Genomic DNA, 17,834 nt, shown 5'->3' with positions numbered 1-17,834 from the left:
TAAGCCCCAGTCCTGCAATAAACTCTGCATGGGAAGATCCCTGCACCTACTCAAAGAAACAGTGTCATTCATGGGGCTCATTATTAGCACTTAGACCCACATGCAGTGAACTCCATATGGATCTGTTTCTGTTGAAGACAATGGCAACACTCCCACTAATTTCCGTGTGAGCATGATCACATCATTGTTGAATGATGTCACCCTAGCAGAATTTCTTTGGTTAGAATAACTAGGCAAACAACTTGTCACAAATTAATGTAATCTTTAATAGAATTTCCAGTGGGCATCATAATTTGTATCTGAATAAAAATAAAGCAATTTTAATCTCTAAAATTCTTACATAGACTAGTTTATATTTAATCCCATAACATTCACCATAAAGAACTTATACATTTCAAAAACCAATTGGCCGCAGTCTTTGCACAATAGTTTTAAAAAGCAAAGATTTTCTTTTAGAAATCTATGATTTGACTAGAAGTGAAAATATGCACATGACCTCAGTCTAGATCAAAGCAGATACTTGCCCATATCTCAAAGCAACAAGAATTCTGGAACAATTGTCTATGGCCTCAATACTTAATCAGTTGAGATGCAATAGACCAGGACTGATGTGCAGTAGCAAAGCTGGGAAGAAATGTATAGTACATCTGCCTATACTATGCTGCTCTTTAGCCAGTGCTTTTATAGTTCCTTATTTACATTAGCATCAAACTCACCTAAAATATTAAAAATCACAATAAAAATTAATCCATAAAAAATGCCTGACATGAGAGCTGAGCATTGTTCATTAAGATTTTGTGAAATTACCAAGAAATACAGAAACAAATGCATTATGTAAAGCTAAAGAGAATTCTTCATTCAGCATCTCTGGTTATACACATATAGTACTATATAGTACAGTTACAAATTAACACTTTACACATCAGAAATCAAATAGTGACAACAAGAAAGAATAAGATATTTGGAATGGTCAGATACACTAAAGCTATCAGACTTCATTGCATAAAATAGTAGTGCAATGATGTTGCAAAATGGCATACAAAATTGGAATAAACTTGCTCTAAGAAGTACTGTTGAAATCAAACATATGGAGCCTAATAGCTTTTTTTACCCAGGGGGAACTAACAAGAGAATGGATCAAGTAGACAATAACTGCTGTTGTATTCACATCCATAAATTACTGGGAACATATAGTCCTTGAAAACCTTGAAAGCAGGACTATGGGTAAGTGCTATGTAATTTAATATGGATTAAAACAATAGGCTTCTATAGAAAATATAAATCTACAGAATTCAATTGACTAGCAAGTAAAATCCTTTCCATATGTTTTTGGACCATCCTATATAAATTCTTTAATAGGGATATAATTCTCTATTAAATTCTATAGCTTCAAAATGATTATACAAAGGTCATTGTTTTCTTTTAAATTCTATAGTACTTTTCCATAATGCTGTAGTTAATAATATTCTTCTACCATGTTCCAAAACAGGCAGGAGAAAAACATAAACAGTGCCCTGTATAAAGGGAGAAAGTATCTATAGAAAATGTAATGGCCACATTAGAAAAGGATAAACTATTATGATGGCCAAATTAAGCACAGTACAATAAGAGTGAATTTGACCTCTCTCCTCAGAGTTTGAGATAGAAAAGGGAGCAAAGTAGCCAATGACCTTAGTGACTTTAGTCTTTCATACAGTCAACCCTTTTCAAATTTAGCTCTCATTTTACAAATTCTGCAAATTAAAGCTATTAATATATTACATATTCTTAACAGACTATTCTTCCTACACTGTATTGCAGTTACACCGTATACACATACAGAGTCCCTGGACCTATTTAAATCCATTCAGGTCAATGGGTTATGGAACATGCTCCAGGAGTAGAATTTTGAAGTGTCTAAAAATGACTGAGGGTGCATAAACTCCATTTTCATAAGTCAGTTAGGAGCCCAAGTCCCGTTGGAAGTCAATGATAGGTGATTTTCAAAATTGTAAGAGATCTTTCAGCTAGATCTCTCTCTAAGATGTATCACGATGTTTGTATGGCGAAGTCTGACAAACTGTAGTCCCTGTAGTGGCAGGGGGGTCCTGGCTGGGAACGCTGGCAGTAACTGAACTGCCCCCGTGAGCAAACTTCATAGTCCATGTATAGTCATTATGAAGTACTCACAGCTAAGGGGAAACATTGCCCAGTTTACCCTACAATGATATAATCCAACATATACAAGCCTTCTATATGAGATACATACAAAATTTTAAACATATAGGTCCAAAATCTTCCCTCAGCTATCACCATGCAGCTTCATTGCTTACAGTGAGATTGTATGGATGAAAGTGAGTGTAGAATTTGACCCCAAATGTTTTAAATACATTGTATGGTCACTTCTGGGAGCTTCAAAGAATACTGAAACACACAATGTTTTTCAAACGCACAGCAACCGTCAGACAACACACAACAGGACTCCTGTTCAAAAGCATTGTCTTAACAGTGCTCTTTAAGAGAGTCCACTACTGTGATTGCCTCAGATACATCCACTGCAAATATAAAATACAAAATCAGAATACTTACAAAATTATCCCATGACTCTGATACAAAACTAAAGGCATTAGCTATGAATAAAAAGCAATGTGGTGACATCATTCTTGTCAATGGAGTTTAGAGATTAAAGACCCCTCAGAGTCAATATTCTGTTTTACATGGCAAGTTACATGCTGTGCATGTTCATGCCCCATCAATATTCTTTAGTGTGGAGACAGATTTGGATTTTTTTAATGATGTCCCTGCTGTACATAAAAAAGGACTGTTCATATACTGATCCTGACACTTTTCATGACAGGATGCGCATGACTGATGCTTCTTAGTGTTGTTCATTAGACAGCCAAGAACTGTTTAAAACATGTGTAGTTTCTGAGAAAACAAAGTTAAGTGAACACTAATAAAAGTTACACTGCAAAAAAATTAGACAAAAGCAATCTGAACCTGTGTTTCTGGAGAGTATTTGGGAAGCTACGATTCACTGCAAAAAATTCAGGGTTTTTTCCCCACCATCTACTGATAGAAAGTAGTAGTTCATCTCCAGTACTTTTCCACTGGAAAACAAGCCTCTTTCTCATAATATTAACCACATATCAATTTTCCTCTTGATAGCTTTATGTACAGTGCAAGCCAAAAGTAGCGGGCTCTGTGTTCTGGAAATTTAGAATAAATCTGAGGAACATGACATGCCAACAGACCCAATGGCTGCCCACCAGAACCAGAGTGTGAGGTGAAAGAAGAAGTGTTCTTGAAGTTCACCGAGTCAGTATATTCCAATACAAAGTGAAAAAATAACTTCCACAGCATACACTATCTGTTACTGCCCATGCGCTATACTTGGGACCAAAGAGCTGACTGATAAACTGGACTTGGTAGGCATAGGAAGCGGAAGAATATTTATACTGGGGTCTTGATTTCCTATTAATTTTGGGTCCCACTAAAACAATGGAACTGCTCACAGATTCCAGACCTTTATTCAGGAGCATGGTATTGTACTCAGAAGGAGCCTCATTGATTTCAATGGGTAAGATACAAGTGAGACACAATCCAGCTCAGAATAAAATACTATTCAATTACTCAGTGACCCAGATACAACACACATCAAAATCAATGGGAAGGCACACACTGACTACAGTGAGCATTGGATCAGACCCAAAATGAGACCCCACATTTATGAAAAATTTTTAAAAATTAACACTCTCTCTCTCTATATATATATATACACATACACATGCTTTAGGCAATTTTTGAATATTCCTAAGCTACATTTTGATTTTAAAGAAACTCTCAGCAGGTAACACCCTGTGCAGAAAATCCTTATATCCCTCTACACAATGCGGCTCTGAACTAATCCCTTTTCTTTAAAAAATATTACAAAAATATATACATTTTAAGCAATAGCAAAGTTGGATGAAAACTCAAGAAAGTCAAAATGACTCTGTCAATTAATTACACACAGAGAGACTTAATACACAAGAGTGTGTATGAAGGGCAAATAATAGCCGTAACTTTAAAATTTTGTCTTGTCTCTATTTCTGTCACAACTGCAGTTGCTCTGTATTTATAGTAACTGTTATCATTTTGGTTGCTTTAAAAAAAACAGTCAAATTAAATACTATGGGCAATTTTGGTAAGGATGGGATGGGGGCATAACTACCCAACAAACAGGTGCTCGCGGTCATAGCAAAAGCAGAAATGGATCCTATCGTCCAACTCTGGCAGAACTTTCAAAGACTACACATTGAATTCTACCTGAGTATGGAGTGCAGATTTAGGCCTAAATGCAGGTTCATAATCTGGAATAAGGAGCTCCTACCCTCCCTCCCTGGAGTCCCAATCTAGTAAAGCACTGAAGCATGGGCTTATATGCTTAAAGATAAGCATACACACACACACACTCACTCACTCCACTTAATCTATTCCTGCAAGTCCTTCCTGCAATCAATAATGGGAGTTATGGTTTGCAGGATCAGATACTAAAACTGTGCAGCAGCAGGTGTTTCTTTGCATAGCTGTTGCTGGCTAAGGATGCCTGTATTGTTAACATAAGGAACACAGGCCCGAGCACCCTTGTTCAGTCGGCCAATGCTTCCTGTAACAGGTCCTCCAGAGTGGCTTTTCTACAAGGCTCAAGGACACCAGAACTGGGTCAAGCCAACTTTGATCCTGGACTCCTGCTGCTACCCACAGGTTTGCCAGTCGGCACCTGGGTATCAATCACATTTCTTTGCCACTTCCCAGAGTTCAATGGCTAGATCATTCACTATGAGGAGGGAAGTTGTGTTTATTATTATTATTATTATTATTATTTTTTAGGATATTCAGAAATAAAGTCCCAGGGGTAGAGTCCCTGCTTGCCAAATTTCACTGTAAGAATCAAAGCCTTCTTTCAATTTAAAGAGTTTTTAAAATGTCTGAAACCTTTGAATAGCTTATTTTTAAAAAATATGTAACTTACAAACTGGCAAAAGCTCTCTTCTTTGCCATGATAAAAAGATTTGATGGTTTTTTGATTATCAGCCATTTGTGAATGCATCATTTCCTGGCTCCCATAATGGCTTTGTAGATAGCTCCATTTACTTTTCCGATTGTCCAATCATGAACGTGTACAATGGAGTTCAGTATTAAGTAGCCTTAGGTGTGCAGAACAGAACTGAGCAGGGTACTGATACAAACCCACAGTTATGCTTACTGAAAGTCAAATCAAAGGGTAGATAATTTTTCTGAATAATTCCAGAAACTAACATTATTCCTTAATGTTTAACACCCGTCCAAAAACAGTAAGCAAAACAAAAATAATGCTGAAAGGAGAAAAAGAACATTTAGAAAATAGAAAGTTAGTCTTAATTGTTTTCTCACTTAATCTAATTCTGTGTTTCTTTAGAAAATGTAAATAACTACAGCATGAAAAAAAGCATTTAAGAATTTGTTAAATTTGTCCAGTAGAAACACACAACATTTTTCTGACCCAGTGAGTTAGCCTATGGGCCCAATCCTGCTTCTACTGAACACAATGGGAGGCTAGTCTCTGATATCTCTGGGTGATGCTTCAGCTCTTATTAATATAAAACTTTCTTTGGGTGATTTATGGAAATCTCAGAAGTGCTACATAAACGTGTCTTCTTACACCATCCAACTCTGTAGCAAGCCTGCCTGGATCACAAACAATAAGCAGAACAGGGAAATCGCTGAAAAGTGCTGGTGCATTCCTGGAGAGCCATTATTGGAGTCCGTATCGCTTTTGCAAAGACTGCAGTCATTTTCACAGAAGACACAAGATGTCAAGCCTTGCATCACTTCTGAATTGTAGCTTCTCGTTGCTCTTCTCCCTGTCCAAATAGGTTAGTAAGCATCAGCTTCTGATCTTAATGGAAATCATTGTCAAACAAACAAATATTTAGCCTGCATTTTCATAGCTGGTTGAGATATTTTGTTCAGGTTTCTTTCTTAAAATAAATACTTGGGATGAACCAAGGCACTGAAATGCTATGACTTCTAGTGGAATCTAGAATGCAAGAGGAAAACAATGCTTTTAATTCAAATCCATCACCAGCAGTTGGCCAATGCTTCAGAAAAAAATAATAACTTACAGCTGTATATTGCAGCTACAAACAATAATAGCAAAGAGATTATTTAACTTCATAGGGACCAAACACTAATGCAGACTGGGGCAAATACTGCAAAAATTCCTTGTATTTGCTCAAATTTAGACATGAATCTTTGCCCCTTTTTATGTTCACTTTCTGCCATCCCTGAAATTTTCGCAATGTACTTGCACAAACCCTTACAAAAAGGTAGTTTGAATTGCACATGTTCAGGTATCCACAGTCACAGAGAAAACTAGGGCTGATTGGAAATCTTCTGACTATTCTTCCATTGGAAAATGCCAATTTGTCAACACTGAAACATTCTGCCAGAACATGCTGATTCCTAGGCAACCCACCTAGCAGGCCACTGAGCTCACAAGCAGGAGCCTGGAAGCCCCGGGACCCCAGCTCCCAAGCTCCCTGGCTCCTTGGCAGCTCTCCTGCTGGGCTGCCAGGCTGCAACCCATGTGATGGGGAGCTTGGGAGCCAGGGTTCCCAGGCTCCTTTGAAGCCCACCAGAGCCAGGTCTCCCGGGGAGCCTGAGGTGCACATTTTGCCTTGGAGACAGAAAACCGTACCGGCTGTACGGTTCAGTAATTCTGAAATGAAATGCTGCAGGATTTCGTGTCTGCAAAAAATGCGATGGTTTTGTCTTTTCATCCCGATTCAGGGTGGAAATTTTTTCAAAGCCTCAAAAAAAAATTTTGCAGAAAGGAAATGTAATGTCATGGCCAGCTGTAGATAAAACATTGCTTGACACACCCAGGAGATAAGAGCTCTCCAAGCTCCTCATCAGAACCCTGGCATAGAGACAGTTAATCAGATTAGACAAGGTTCTGCTCACACCCTTACAACCAACGTGCACGTTCAATGTTTTTCTCTCAGCAACTGTGGGTGAGGATAGAAAATTCCAGAGCACTTAATGCACTAAAGCACCTGGCATATGTCATATGGGATGGAACTCTGCTTATTAACACAGCATGGGGAAAGATTCACAAAACCCCTTGCCAGAGTCCTGGCACAGAGGCTATTGTACTGTCTATGATACCTGATTAATGAACATCATGGACAATATTACTTTGACTGTAATCACATGCACTGGCAAAATTGCTGCTTCACTAATTTATATTGGTGATTTCTTACATAGCACTCGGAATGCTTTAGCAAAGCTTTTGACACGGTCTCCCACAGTATTCTTGTCAGCAAGTTAAAGAAGTATGGGCTGGATGAATGCACTATAAGGTGGGTAGAAAGTTGGCTAGATTGTCGGGCTCAACGGGTAGTGATCAATGGCTCCATGTCTAGTTGGCAGCCGGTATCAAGTGGAGTGCCCCAGGGGTTGGTCCTGGGGCCGGTTTTGTTCAATATCTTCATAAATGATCTGGAGGATGGTGTGGATTGCACCCTCAGCACATTTGCAGATGATACTAAACTAGGAGGAGTGGTAGATACGCTGGAGGGCAGGGATAGGATACAGAGGGACCTAGACAAATTGGAGGATTGGGCCAAAAGAAATCTGATGAGGTTCAATAAGGATAAGTGCAGGGTCCTGCACTTAGGACGGAAGAACCCAATGCACCGCTACAGACTAGGGACCGAATGGCTAGGCAGCAGTTCTGCGGAAAAGGACCTAGGGGTGACAGTGGATGAGAAGCTGGATATGAGTCAGCAGTGTGCCCTTGTTGCCAAGAAGGCCAATGGCATTTTGGGATGTATAAGTAGGGGCATAGCCAGCAGATCGAGGGACGTGATCATTCCCCTCTTTTCGACATTGGTGAGGCCTCATCTGGAGTACTGTGTCCAGTTTTGGGCCCCACACTACAAGAAGGATGTGGATAAATTGGAGAGAGTCCAGCGAAGGGCAACAAAAATGATTAGGGGTCTGGAACACATGACTTATGAGGAGAGGCTGAGGGAACTGGGATTGTTTAGTCTGCAGAAGAGAAGAATGAGGGGGGATTTGATAGCTACTTTCAACTACCTGAGAGATGGTTCCAGAGAGGATGGTTCTAGACTATTCTCAGTGGTAGAAGAGGACAGGACAAGGAGTCATGGTCTCAAGTTGCAGTGGGGGAGGTTTAGGTTGGATATTAGGAAAAACTTTTTCACCAAGAGGGTGGTGAAACACTGGAATGTGTTACCTAGGGAGGTGGTAGAATCTCCTTCCTTAGAAGTTTTTAAGGTCAGGCTTGACAAAGCCCTGGCTGGGATGATTTAATTGGGGATTGGTCCTGCTTTGAGCAGGGGGTTGGACTAGATGACCTCCTGAGGTCCCTTCCAACCCTGATATTCTATGATTCTATGACTCTATGAATGGCCTGCTTCTAGAATAATATGCAAAGCAATCTTTTTCTTTATTTAGGGTTAACACTGTGGAGTATTTGTGGTTTATATTGTAGTTTTTATACAACAGTACAAGATGTAATTGTAAATTACACCTTCACTTTTTACGCCACTAAGTGATGCCTTGTTAAACAGTCAATGTGTTCAAACCTAGAGGATAATAAGCAAAGTGATAGCCAACATGGACTTGTCAAGAACAAATCCTGGCAAACCAACCTAATTTCCTTCTTTGACAGGGTTAACAAATAGGAGGGCAGCAGTAGACATGATACATTTTGGTTTTGGCAAGGTTTTTGACATAGTCTCACATGACATTCACATAAGTAACCTAGGAAAATATGGTGTAGATGAAATCAGTATAAGGTGGGCGCACAGCTGGCTGAAAGACCATACTCAAAGAGCAATTATCAGTGGTATGCTGTCTAACTGGGAAGTTATATCAAGTGGGGTCCTGTAGGGCTCTGGTCTGCAATATTTCCATTAACAACTCGGAGGACAGAATGGAGAGTATGCTCATGAAATTTGCAGATGACACCAAGAAGGGAGGGGTTGCAACACTTTAGAGAACAGGATTAGAATTCAAAATGATTTTCATAAATTGTAGAATTTGTCTGAAATCAGTAAATACAAGTGCAAAGCATTGCACTTAGGAAGGAAAATCAAATGCACAAATATAAAATAAGGAATAACTGGCTAGGCAGCAGTTCTGCTGAAAAGGATAGGGAGGTGATAGTGGATCGCAAATTGAATATGTGTCAACTGTGTGATGTGTGGCAAAAAAGGGTAATGTTATTCTGGGATGTGTTAACAAGAGTGACATCCATAAGACACAGAAGGTAATTGTTCCACTGAGCACTGGTGAGTCCCCAGCTGGAATACTGTGTCCAGTTTTGCGCACCACACTTTAAGAAAGATGTGAACAAACTGGAGAGAGTCCAGAGGAGAGCAACCAAAAATATAAAAGTTTTAGAAAAATCTGACCTATGAGGAAAGGTTGAAAGAATTGGGTATGTTTAGTCTACAGAAGAGAAAGCTGAGATGGACATAACAGTATTCAAATATATAGAAGATTGTTTTAAAGAGAACAGTGATCAATTGCTCTCCATGTTCACTAAGGGTAGAACAAGAAGTAATCAGCTTAGTTTGCAGCAACAGAGATTTAGGTTAGATATTAGGGAAAACGTTCTAACTGTAAGGATAGTTAAGCACTGAAACAGGTTACCTAGAGAGGTTTTGGAATCACTGTTATTGGAGGGGTTTAAGAATAGGTTAGACAAACACCTGTCAGGGATGATCTAGACATACTTAATCCTTTCCCAGCATGGGTGGGAGAGTGGACTTGACATCCTGTTGAGTTCTCTTTCAGCCCTACATTTCTATAAGTCTACGATTTATTTATGCACTGTAAATTCAAAAATATTAAACATTCACTATGTCATTTTTGGAGATTAGCTCATCATCAGTGTTACACATAAAAGGCTAAATTCTGTAGAACTCAGTCAGTCCTGAAGGTTAATGGAAATTTCACCAAAGTAAGGACTGCAGGAGTTGGCCCACAGGTTCCAGCTGTTATGTATTCATGTCACGTACAAATTGTTACAGTGTGTTAATTAACACCTTATGACTTAAACATTCTTTAGATTGCCAGGATAAATTAATTACTTCTGCCACTTCCTCATTTTAATTTTGATCCCTAGGATTTGATTATATTTATTTAATATAGGCTGAATTAATTACCTCCATCCAGATAGAGTACTTTGTAAAAGAACACTCTGCCATAGAGTATTTGGATTTTCTCTGAGTCTACTAAGGGATGGACAATAAAAACTGTGTACAACCCAAATCTTTATTAAAGTTTAGGTCAGTTTGTAATAGGAGGACCCAGCCCTCTGCTATTTTCTCTGGCCTATCTTAAGCTCTTCTCCCCACCCCCCACCTCACCCCTCCACATGATTCCCCACAGCCTCCAACTTTACCCAAGAGTTTTATTCATTGCTGAATTTCGTCAAAACACATGCCACACCTAAAACAGAACCTGAGGAATATTTCTGCATGTACATCTTTTTTACATAACTATTGAAATCAAAATACTGGCACCCTCTCCTCTAAGGAACTCTGTATTTAAATAAGAAACAGATGGAAGGGCCACCTGAAGATAATCATTAACTTGGTAACTGAACCACACCAGCGTTCATACTTCATTTTGGTAGTTTTGGAAACACACTAGGCCAGATTCTCAGATGGTATAAATTGGCTTCAATAGGGTTATGCTGATCTACACCAGCTGAGAACTGCTCCATTAAGACTAGAAGAGTTAATAGAAATTCATTATAACTCTTGACACATTTGCAGATAACTGGAAAGTAACCTATAGCATTTGTAAAGTATCAAGTGGCTTTTCCTGGTCTTCACATCTTCTCTGCTTTCATGAATACAATAATTGCATATTTTAGCTTGTGAATCACAGTGATCTATCAAGAATGACTAACACTTACTAGGTTCATAGTAATCCACTATAGTCACGGAGGCACTTTGAGTATTTGCTACTTTGAAGTCTCTCACAGCAGGAATATCCACACAAACTTGTGTTTCATTTAGCTAGAAAAATACAAAAAAAATACATTCAGAGAATTCTAGATAGGGTGTTGTGAGGGAAGGGATGGGGACTAGATGGTTGGCTAATGGTCTAAAAACTCACCTCTAAAGACCAGAGTCTGAATTTAGGTCATTAAACTGATTTCTTTAGTGGAAATTTAGCCAAATCACAGATCATTTAAGTAAGCAAACAATTTACTAAGGGCTCAATCCAGCAAACCCATACTGATCTAAGTAGTCCTTACCTACACATGCAGTCCCGTTGACAACAGTGTTGTGAGTAATGGTTTAGCCATACTGACTCCCCAAAAGATGTAATTATGATTTTTATAAAGGTGTCCTTCTGAATTTAAATCAAATAGCTGGTGAGTTGAGTTTAGCACCTGCCATCACAAATGGATTTTCTTGTTTTTTCAACTTACAGAGTCTAAGTATAGGTTGACTTTCCCATTGTCCTTTTCCACCTTCTTAACGGGATCATCTAATGAAATGAAATCTGGTGATACAGAGAAGCCACTAAGTAAATCAACCTCCATGAGGGCCATACCACTCTTGGAAGATGCACCGGACCCCAAGTACCTTTTAAAAAAATGGAGACAGGAAAACTTTTAATAGAAATCAAATATTCTAACATTAAAATGAAATGCTCTGCTATTTACATTCCACATTATAATATAGAAAGTATAGTATTTGGGAAATGAAGGAAAGATGATATGTTTGAGGACAGATGTTGAATTTCTAAGGTTTTAAGCGAATCATTTAACATACTCTGAAAATTAACAATTTAGACAAACATTTATATCTCAATTCCCCCTAGCAACCTCAAACACATGGCCAAGGAGTAGATTAACCTCTGAGCAAAGAAAAGTATTGCAGTTATTTACCATTTGCAGGAGCCTAATTCTGATCCCACTGAAGCCAAAAGGAGTTTTGCCATTGGCTGTAGTAACAGTTGACATGGGCCCCAAAAATGCAGAGTAGTAATATAATTATCTGCAAATTTTAAAGGAGGCCTACAAGAAAAGCCAGATTGTACATTGCTGGGATTCTAAAACTATATCACTTGGTGCTACCATTTTCTGGTATTTTTGTGTAAATTTATAGATTGAAGAGTCTATTGAATTTGCTCCCTATTTCTCCAATAAGGGTCCATAATTCACTTAATGGAACCACTTGATTACCTCTCCAACCAATACAATTTTAAAATGTTCATTCCATATTAGCCATCTGGTTTTGGAACGAGAAAGTTTAGCAAGTTGAATTTTTCCATTTCCCCCTGAATATTGCTTATTATAGCATCTTCTGCCAGTTTGAGTATCACATGGTGGAGGTGAAAACTTTTCTCTACAGCAGGAGTGTAACATACCGTGGTACACAATGAAACTATCAAAATATATGTATGGCTTTCTCTTCTACATGTAACACTTCCATGCCCAGCCAAGATTGCTTCTTTAAATAAAGTAGGTGGCACAGGCTGTTTCCTTGGCACTGAGGCTAAACCACCATTGTTATTGAGGATGGAACATGTCTCTAATCTGCATTTTGAATGCCTGACAGTAGTTGAAAGTAATTGAATAAACTATTTCTTTGTAGATTTGGATGGGTTTAAAAAAGGGGAAGACTTGCTTTTCACAAAGCAATGCTATTAAGCCTGACAGCATGGCTGATTGAACACAGATAGGACTTTGAAAGAAATACAGCACCATTGCTGACTTCGGTTGGCTTATGAGATTAGAAACAGATGAAACCATCTGTTGGATGAGGCACTGTGCCAAAGTAGCTGCTATTGAAAACAAATAACTGAATTGGAACTAGATGTAATTAGGTCTGTGTTTACAATTACAGCTGAGAGGATATAGAAACATCCAAGCCATCTATCTAGCCTGGGTACCACTAAAATAACAATGGGCAACCCAAACAACCTGGTACTCCCCCCAGAAAAGTGAGTCAGATCTACCCCCTAACAATTACACATGTGCCTTCCTCCAAAAAAACAGAGAGAGGCAGGGGATAGTCCCAGCTATTGTCTCCTCTGTAACATGGGCCCTTAAAAACACACACACACACATATACACAGCTAAGAAAATGGCAAGTGATAGAAGGAAAGAAGTGAAAAGAAAAACATGTCTCTTAACTGAATTAAGGAGACCTGGGCTGGAACTTTGGGTTATGTGATCATTCCTCCAGCAGTCTAGGAGCTGTAACTCCCCTCTGCACCATGCAGCAGAGGGCAGCAAATGAGCACAACATCAAGCATATGTAGCCAGTAAGCACAGAGGGCAGAGTGAGTAGAGCCAATGGAGCATGCCTTCCTATTCCTTAGAGACAGCAGAAATCCCACTGCATGCAGAGGCAAGGCCATCCAGAATTAGCAACAACAGCACATGCTCCTCTACCAATCCTGCAAGTTTTCTAACCAAAAATCCATCACGCCGCTGTCACAGTTCAGGGCAGCTGCACCTGCATTCCCCTTCTATGGTCCAACAAGGGCACCCAATCTCAGGCTTCCATCACCCCTCTTGAATGGAGACACAGTTCTCTTTCCTTTTGGACCTGGGGATCTCCAGGCTGAACAGTTCCCTGCCATCACTGTGTTATTCCCAGCAGAGGCAGGCGGCCCAAGCAGGCCTGCTTGCTGTCTATTCAGGGATGGTTAACAGTGGGACTGCCCATAGTTATATTTACCACACAGCTTTTTCTATGCAGCCTATTTTATTCTTAAGGTCGAAGGACTACACAGAAAAAAATATTACAAACCATGAAAGAATCTACACGCATGCTAATAAAGTTTACCAGAGATCACCCCAGCACTAACATGGGCTCTGGCAGGAGCAGTCCTTCAACACCCCACCTGCAGGGTTTCCTTGTGTTACCAGTTCATCTCAGCTTCAGCTCTGAACAAGCACCCAGTCTTATGGAGCCTCAGTGGGCCCAGTCCTGCCAACCATTCCCTAAGGATTGGGGCCCTCTATGGACCACGGGTCCTGTCTGTTTGCTGGATCAGGAAGAAGGCAATGAGCCTGTGTAAAACCAGGCTATTTATCCAAAAATCTTTTCTTTGTCTCTTGGTCCCTGGGAAATCTAGTTTGAATGAATATTTGGGCACCTCTCCAGAAGGTAGCTTCAAAGAGTCTGATAACTGAAAGAATTACATTAGCATCTCTCTCCTCCTTGAGGAGTTATATACAGTGCCACAATAACAGACACAGTAGCATTTTGAGTAAAATAGGCCCCAAAATTTTTGAACCTAATTCAATAAGGTTTAACTTAATTCAATAAAATGTATCTTAATTCTGTAAGGTTCATCCAGGAGGTTGCAGGATATTGTCAGCCTGGCACAGTTTCCACTAGGAGATTTTGTGAGACATCACAGGCTCAAAGGTCAACAGCATGCAGATGACACATGGTGGGCAGATGTTATTCTGTTAACCTAGTGCTTTTGGCCAAAGTCAGCTCAAGAGCTGGCTGAAGAAATACAGAATTTCTGCTGGCTGGTATTGGAAAAAACTTTGAGCTGTTTGCAGCCATTGACCAAAGATGCACACCCATAACTACCTAAGCTGTGGACTGGTTTGAGAATTCTCCTGAACTAACAACCTGCATCTTGCTATGATTTCTAGATTATGCTGAAATGGAAAATCACATCATGTTATATGGATTCCAAAATGACTAACAGTAAAATTATTTAGGCATTCAGTACACATGGCATGAACCGTGTCCCATTAATCAGAGAAAAACCATCTGATTATCAGATCCAGGCACATATCTGTTACTCTAAGGGTCAAATCCTGCCCAAGGTGCATTGGCACAGAATCATCAGGACTCATGTGGACCACCTTAGGCTCCAGACTGATGGAGATTGGTCCTGAATGACCACGTACCATTCTGAAGTGGCTGCACAAAGAAAGATGTCAAAAGTGGCAGTGCCTTTCAGCATCCCAGAAGAGGAGAGAGATGGGGTCCTTCCAGGCTGTATCATTGGTCAAAAGCTCTGAATCAGATATCTCAGCCAGGGAAAGAAAACGGGGACATCCAGCTAAGATTACCCCCAAGCCCGTGGTGTAACTTAGCATAGAATATGTCGCTGAAGTGCCTACAATTTGTGCTGGAGTTCACTTCACAGAAAACTTTGAAAAACATTCTGTTTACAGACAGCTCTGCTTATACACTGCAGTGTCCCTGACCCCCTCCTGTATCACTGGGGTTATTACCAGAGACATATACATGTAATCAGGACTTTTGTTTCAAGATTTTATACGCTCCTGTTGGTTATTACCCAATGAAGTCAATCTTCTATGCACTGACCTCATATCTGGCTATATATATATATATATATACACACACATACATACACACACACACACACACACACACGTATTATTATTTGTATTATGATGAAGCAAGAAGTTCCAACTGTGATCAGGGCCCCATTGTGCTAGGCACTGTACAAACAGAGTAACACACAGACATTGTCCTGAAGAGTTTACAGTTAAAATAAATAACATACAAAGGGTGTACAGAGAAGGGGTATAAAAAATAAGCAGCGTGAACAATGTGATGGTTTGCAAAGGTCACGTTTGCATGGAAATGATTATAATGTCACAAGGGAGCTGCAATTTCAAGGGAGGAAATATTCAACAGGAACAGATAAACGCTTAAAGATTGTTTTTCTCCCAGTGTCCTTGGTAGTAAAGCACAGAAAGAAGGGAAAAATGTAAATATATAATATACAAGCACAATGTCCTTCAGGGTTTTCTGTGAAGTATCCGGAGCTCTTTAACCACAACAGGATGTGTCTAATGAGAAAACTGCTACAGAAAGATGTTTTCTTTAAATGCTTCCCTTTAATATATATATTCAGTGTCATGCCAAGTAACAAAGAAAGCCAGCAAAGGAATTAAGAACACAGTTCTCTTGTCTGACTGGATGACTCAGAGGTAACTAATGAGATATGGCGGTTCTATGCCACCTGTTCACTGCTAACCCAAATATAAAAGCTAATAATATCCTATGGCTGTTCAGTGGCTTACAGGAAGTGATTTTGATGATCTCAGTCCACTTCTAGTGGACATGTATTCACATCACAAAAAACACTGTTCACAACTGGTACCCTTTGTTCCGCGTTGGAATGAAAACAAAACCTTTTGATTGTTTTTGCAAGAACAATGTCCATTTTCACACAGAAACCAGAGCACTTTTCAATATGGGAAATGGCAGGGGGCTGTGTGTGTGTCAGTCATGCTCTGCAGCCTGGTACTTAGGGCACTGGCCTGTGATGTGGGAGACCTGGGTTTAAGTCCTTGCTCTGTCTGACTCAGAGCAGACAGGTTTTTCATTGCAGATCACTCTGAATCAGGCAGAGCAGGGACTTGAACTTGGGTCTCAGACATACCAGGCTACAGAATATGACAGCCTTGTTCTCCCCACACCTAACGAAGTTTTTCTCAAAACCAATCGCCACAAAATGTTTCAGTTTCAACAAAACAGCATATTGTGACAAAATTTCATTCCGTCAAAAATGTTCTGCATCAGCTCTACTTATTCACAAATTGCTCGGAGATAAAACCTGCAGATCTTCTATCGCTGAGCACCACAGATAACCAGAATCCTTTGAAACTTCAAATGATATTATTATGCATATAAACACTTCCATATATCTCTAACCTTTATGAAACCCTCATACTTCGAAAAAATGAGATGACAAATGGCAGCTTTGTTTTTTATAATTATGTTAATTAATAATCTGTTCAGATCTAATAAGATATCTCTTTGTTCGTTTAAATATTTGCTTCTGAATTTAATAATTGGTCTCTTCTATGAAGTCATTAATTTGTTCTGTAGTAGATATAAATCTAAATCACAGGCATTAAAAAATACATACAGTACTTCACTCCTCTTAAATAGTATCAATACCGTACAGATCAAGAGAAGCAGCGGAAGCACCAAATGAGTTACTTACCTTGTACATACATTTACGGTAAAATGGTTTATGTCATTTTTGTCATCTTTTACGACAACATCTAAGTCAAAAGCTTCTTGACTTTGGACAGATCTGCGCCTTCTACCAATGACTGAATGTTTCACATTGTAAATAATGTTGAGCTATGGGAGTACAAACACAAAACATAGATGAAGTCTGTACAGCAAAAATGAGTTCAATAAGACGGTTGGCTTAATCTCAAAGTCTATAATGGTAAAACTCTAGAGAACAGATCATATTAAGTGTAGTGATTGTCTAAAATCTGGATTCTCAAAATTCTCTGTTTGTGGTCCAGTGTCAGCCATCAGTAGCCACTGAATACTTTTTGTTGACAGATCAGTATGTGATATTCAGAGGAATACAGGAAGTGTCAGAAAGCTACAAGTGCAACACTCTGGTTGTCTTATGATACAGTACCATCCACTAAGACCTTAGCAGGGCCTGACTGAGGAAAATGTGTGAGTTCCATAAAATACAGGAATTTTCTAACTAGCTTCTACCATTTGATAACATGCACTGCTGCAGATATTTCCTGTCAATTCTGAAATGCAATGAAAGAAAACTCTGAACAATGACACTAACAGAGTTAGAAAGGAAAAACAGCCACATACCTGGGAATATGGAAGGAGAGCAAATAGGAATTTTTACTCACAAAGTAGTTTTATTTACGGAATTTACCTTGATCCTATGTGTGATATATTATAGCAATTCTACATTCAAAATAGATGATGGTTAGCATTTTACTCTAGGCTCAGTGTAATAGAGAGATATATTTATTTAAACCTTAATAAGGA

General features: G+C 39.2%; 1 protein-coding gene across 1 annotated transcript in view; it reads right to left on the bottom strand.

The window, feature by feature from the left end:
- Nucleotides 1–245: 245 nt before the first annotated feature.
- Nucleotides 246–17,834, bottom strand: part of CD109 (CD109 molecule) — a 124,413-nt gene continuing 106,824 nt past the window's right edge. The window contains exons 30-33 of the mRNA XM_037894336.2: nt 17,020–17,162; nt 11,483–11,639; nt 10,961–11,063; nt 246–5,864 (exon numbers count right to left, since the gene is read on the bottom strand). Of these exons, the coding sequence (XP_037750264.1) occupies nt 5,659–5,864; nt 10,961–11,063; nt 11,483–11,639; nt 17,020–17,162 (609 nt within the window). The 3' untranslated portion in view covers nt 246–5,658. The remainder of the gene's footprint in view (nt 5,865–10,960; nt 11,064–11,482; nt 11,640–17,019; nt 17,163–17,834) is intronic.

The sequence above is a fragment of the Chelonia mydas genome, chromosome 3 (assembly GCF_015237465.2).
Source record: "Chelonia mydas isolate rCheMyd1 chromosome 3, rCheMyd1.pri.v2, whole genome shotgun sequence".
Lineage (NCBI taxonomy): Eukaryota > Metazoa > Chordata > Testudines > Cheloniidae > Chelonia > Chelonia mydas.
This window is presented reverse-complemented; position numbering and strand designations above follow the sequence as displayed.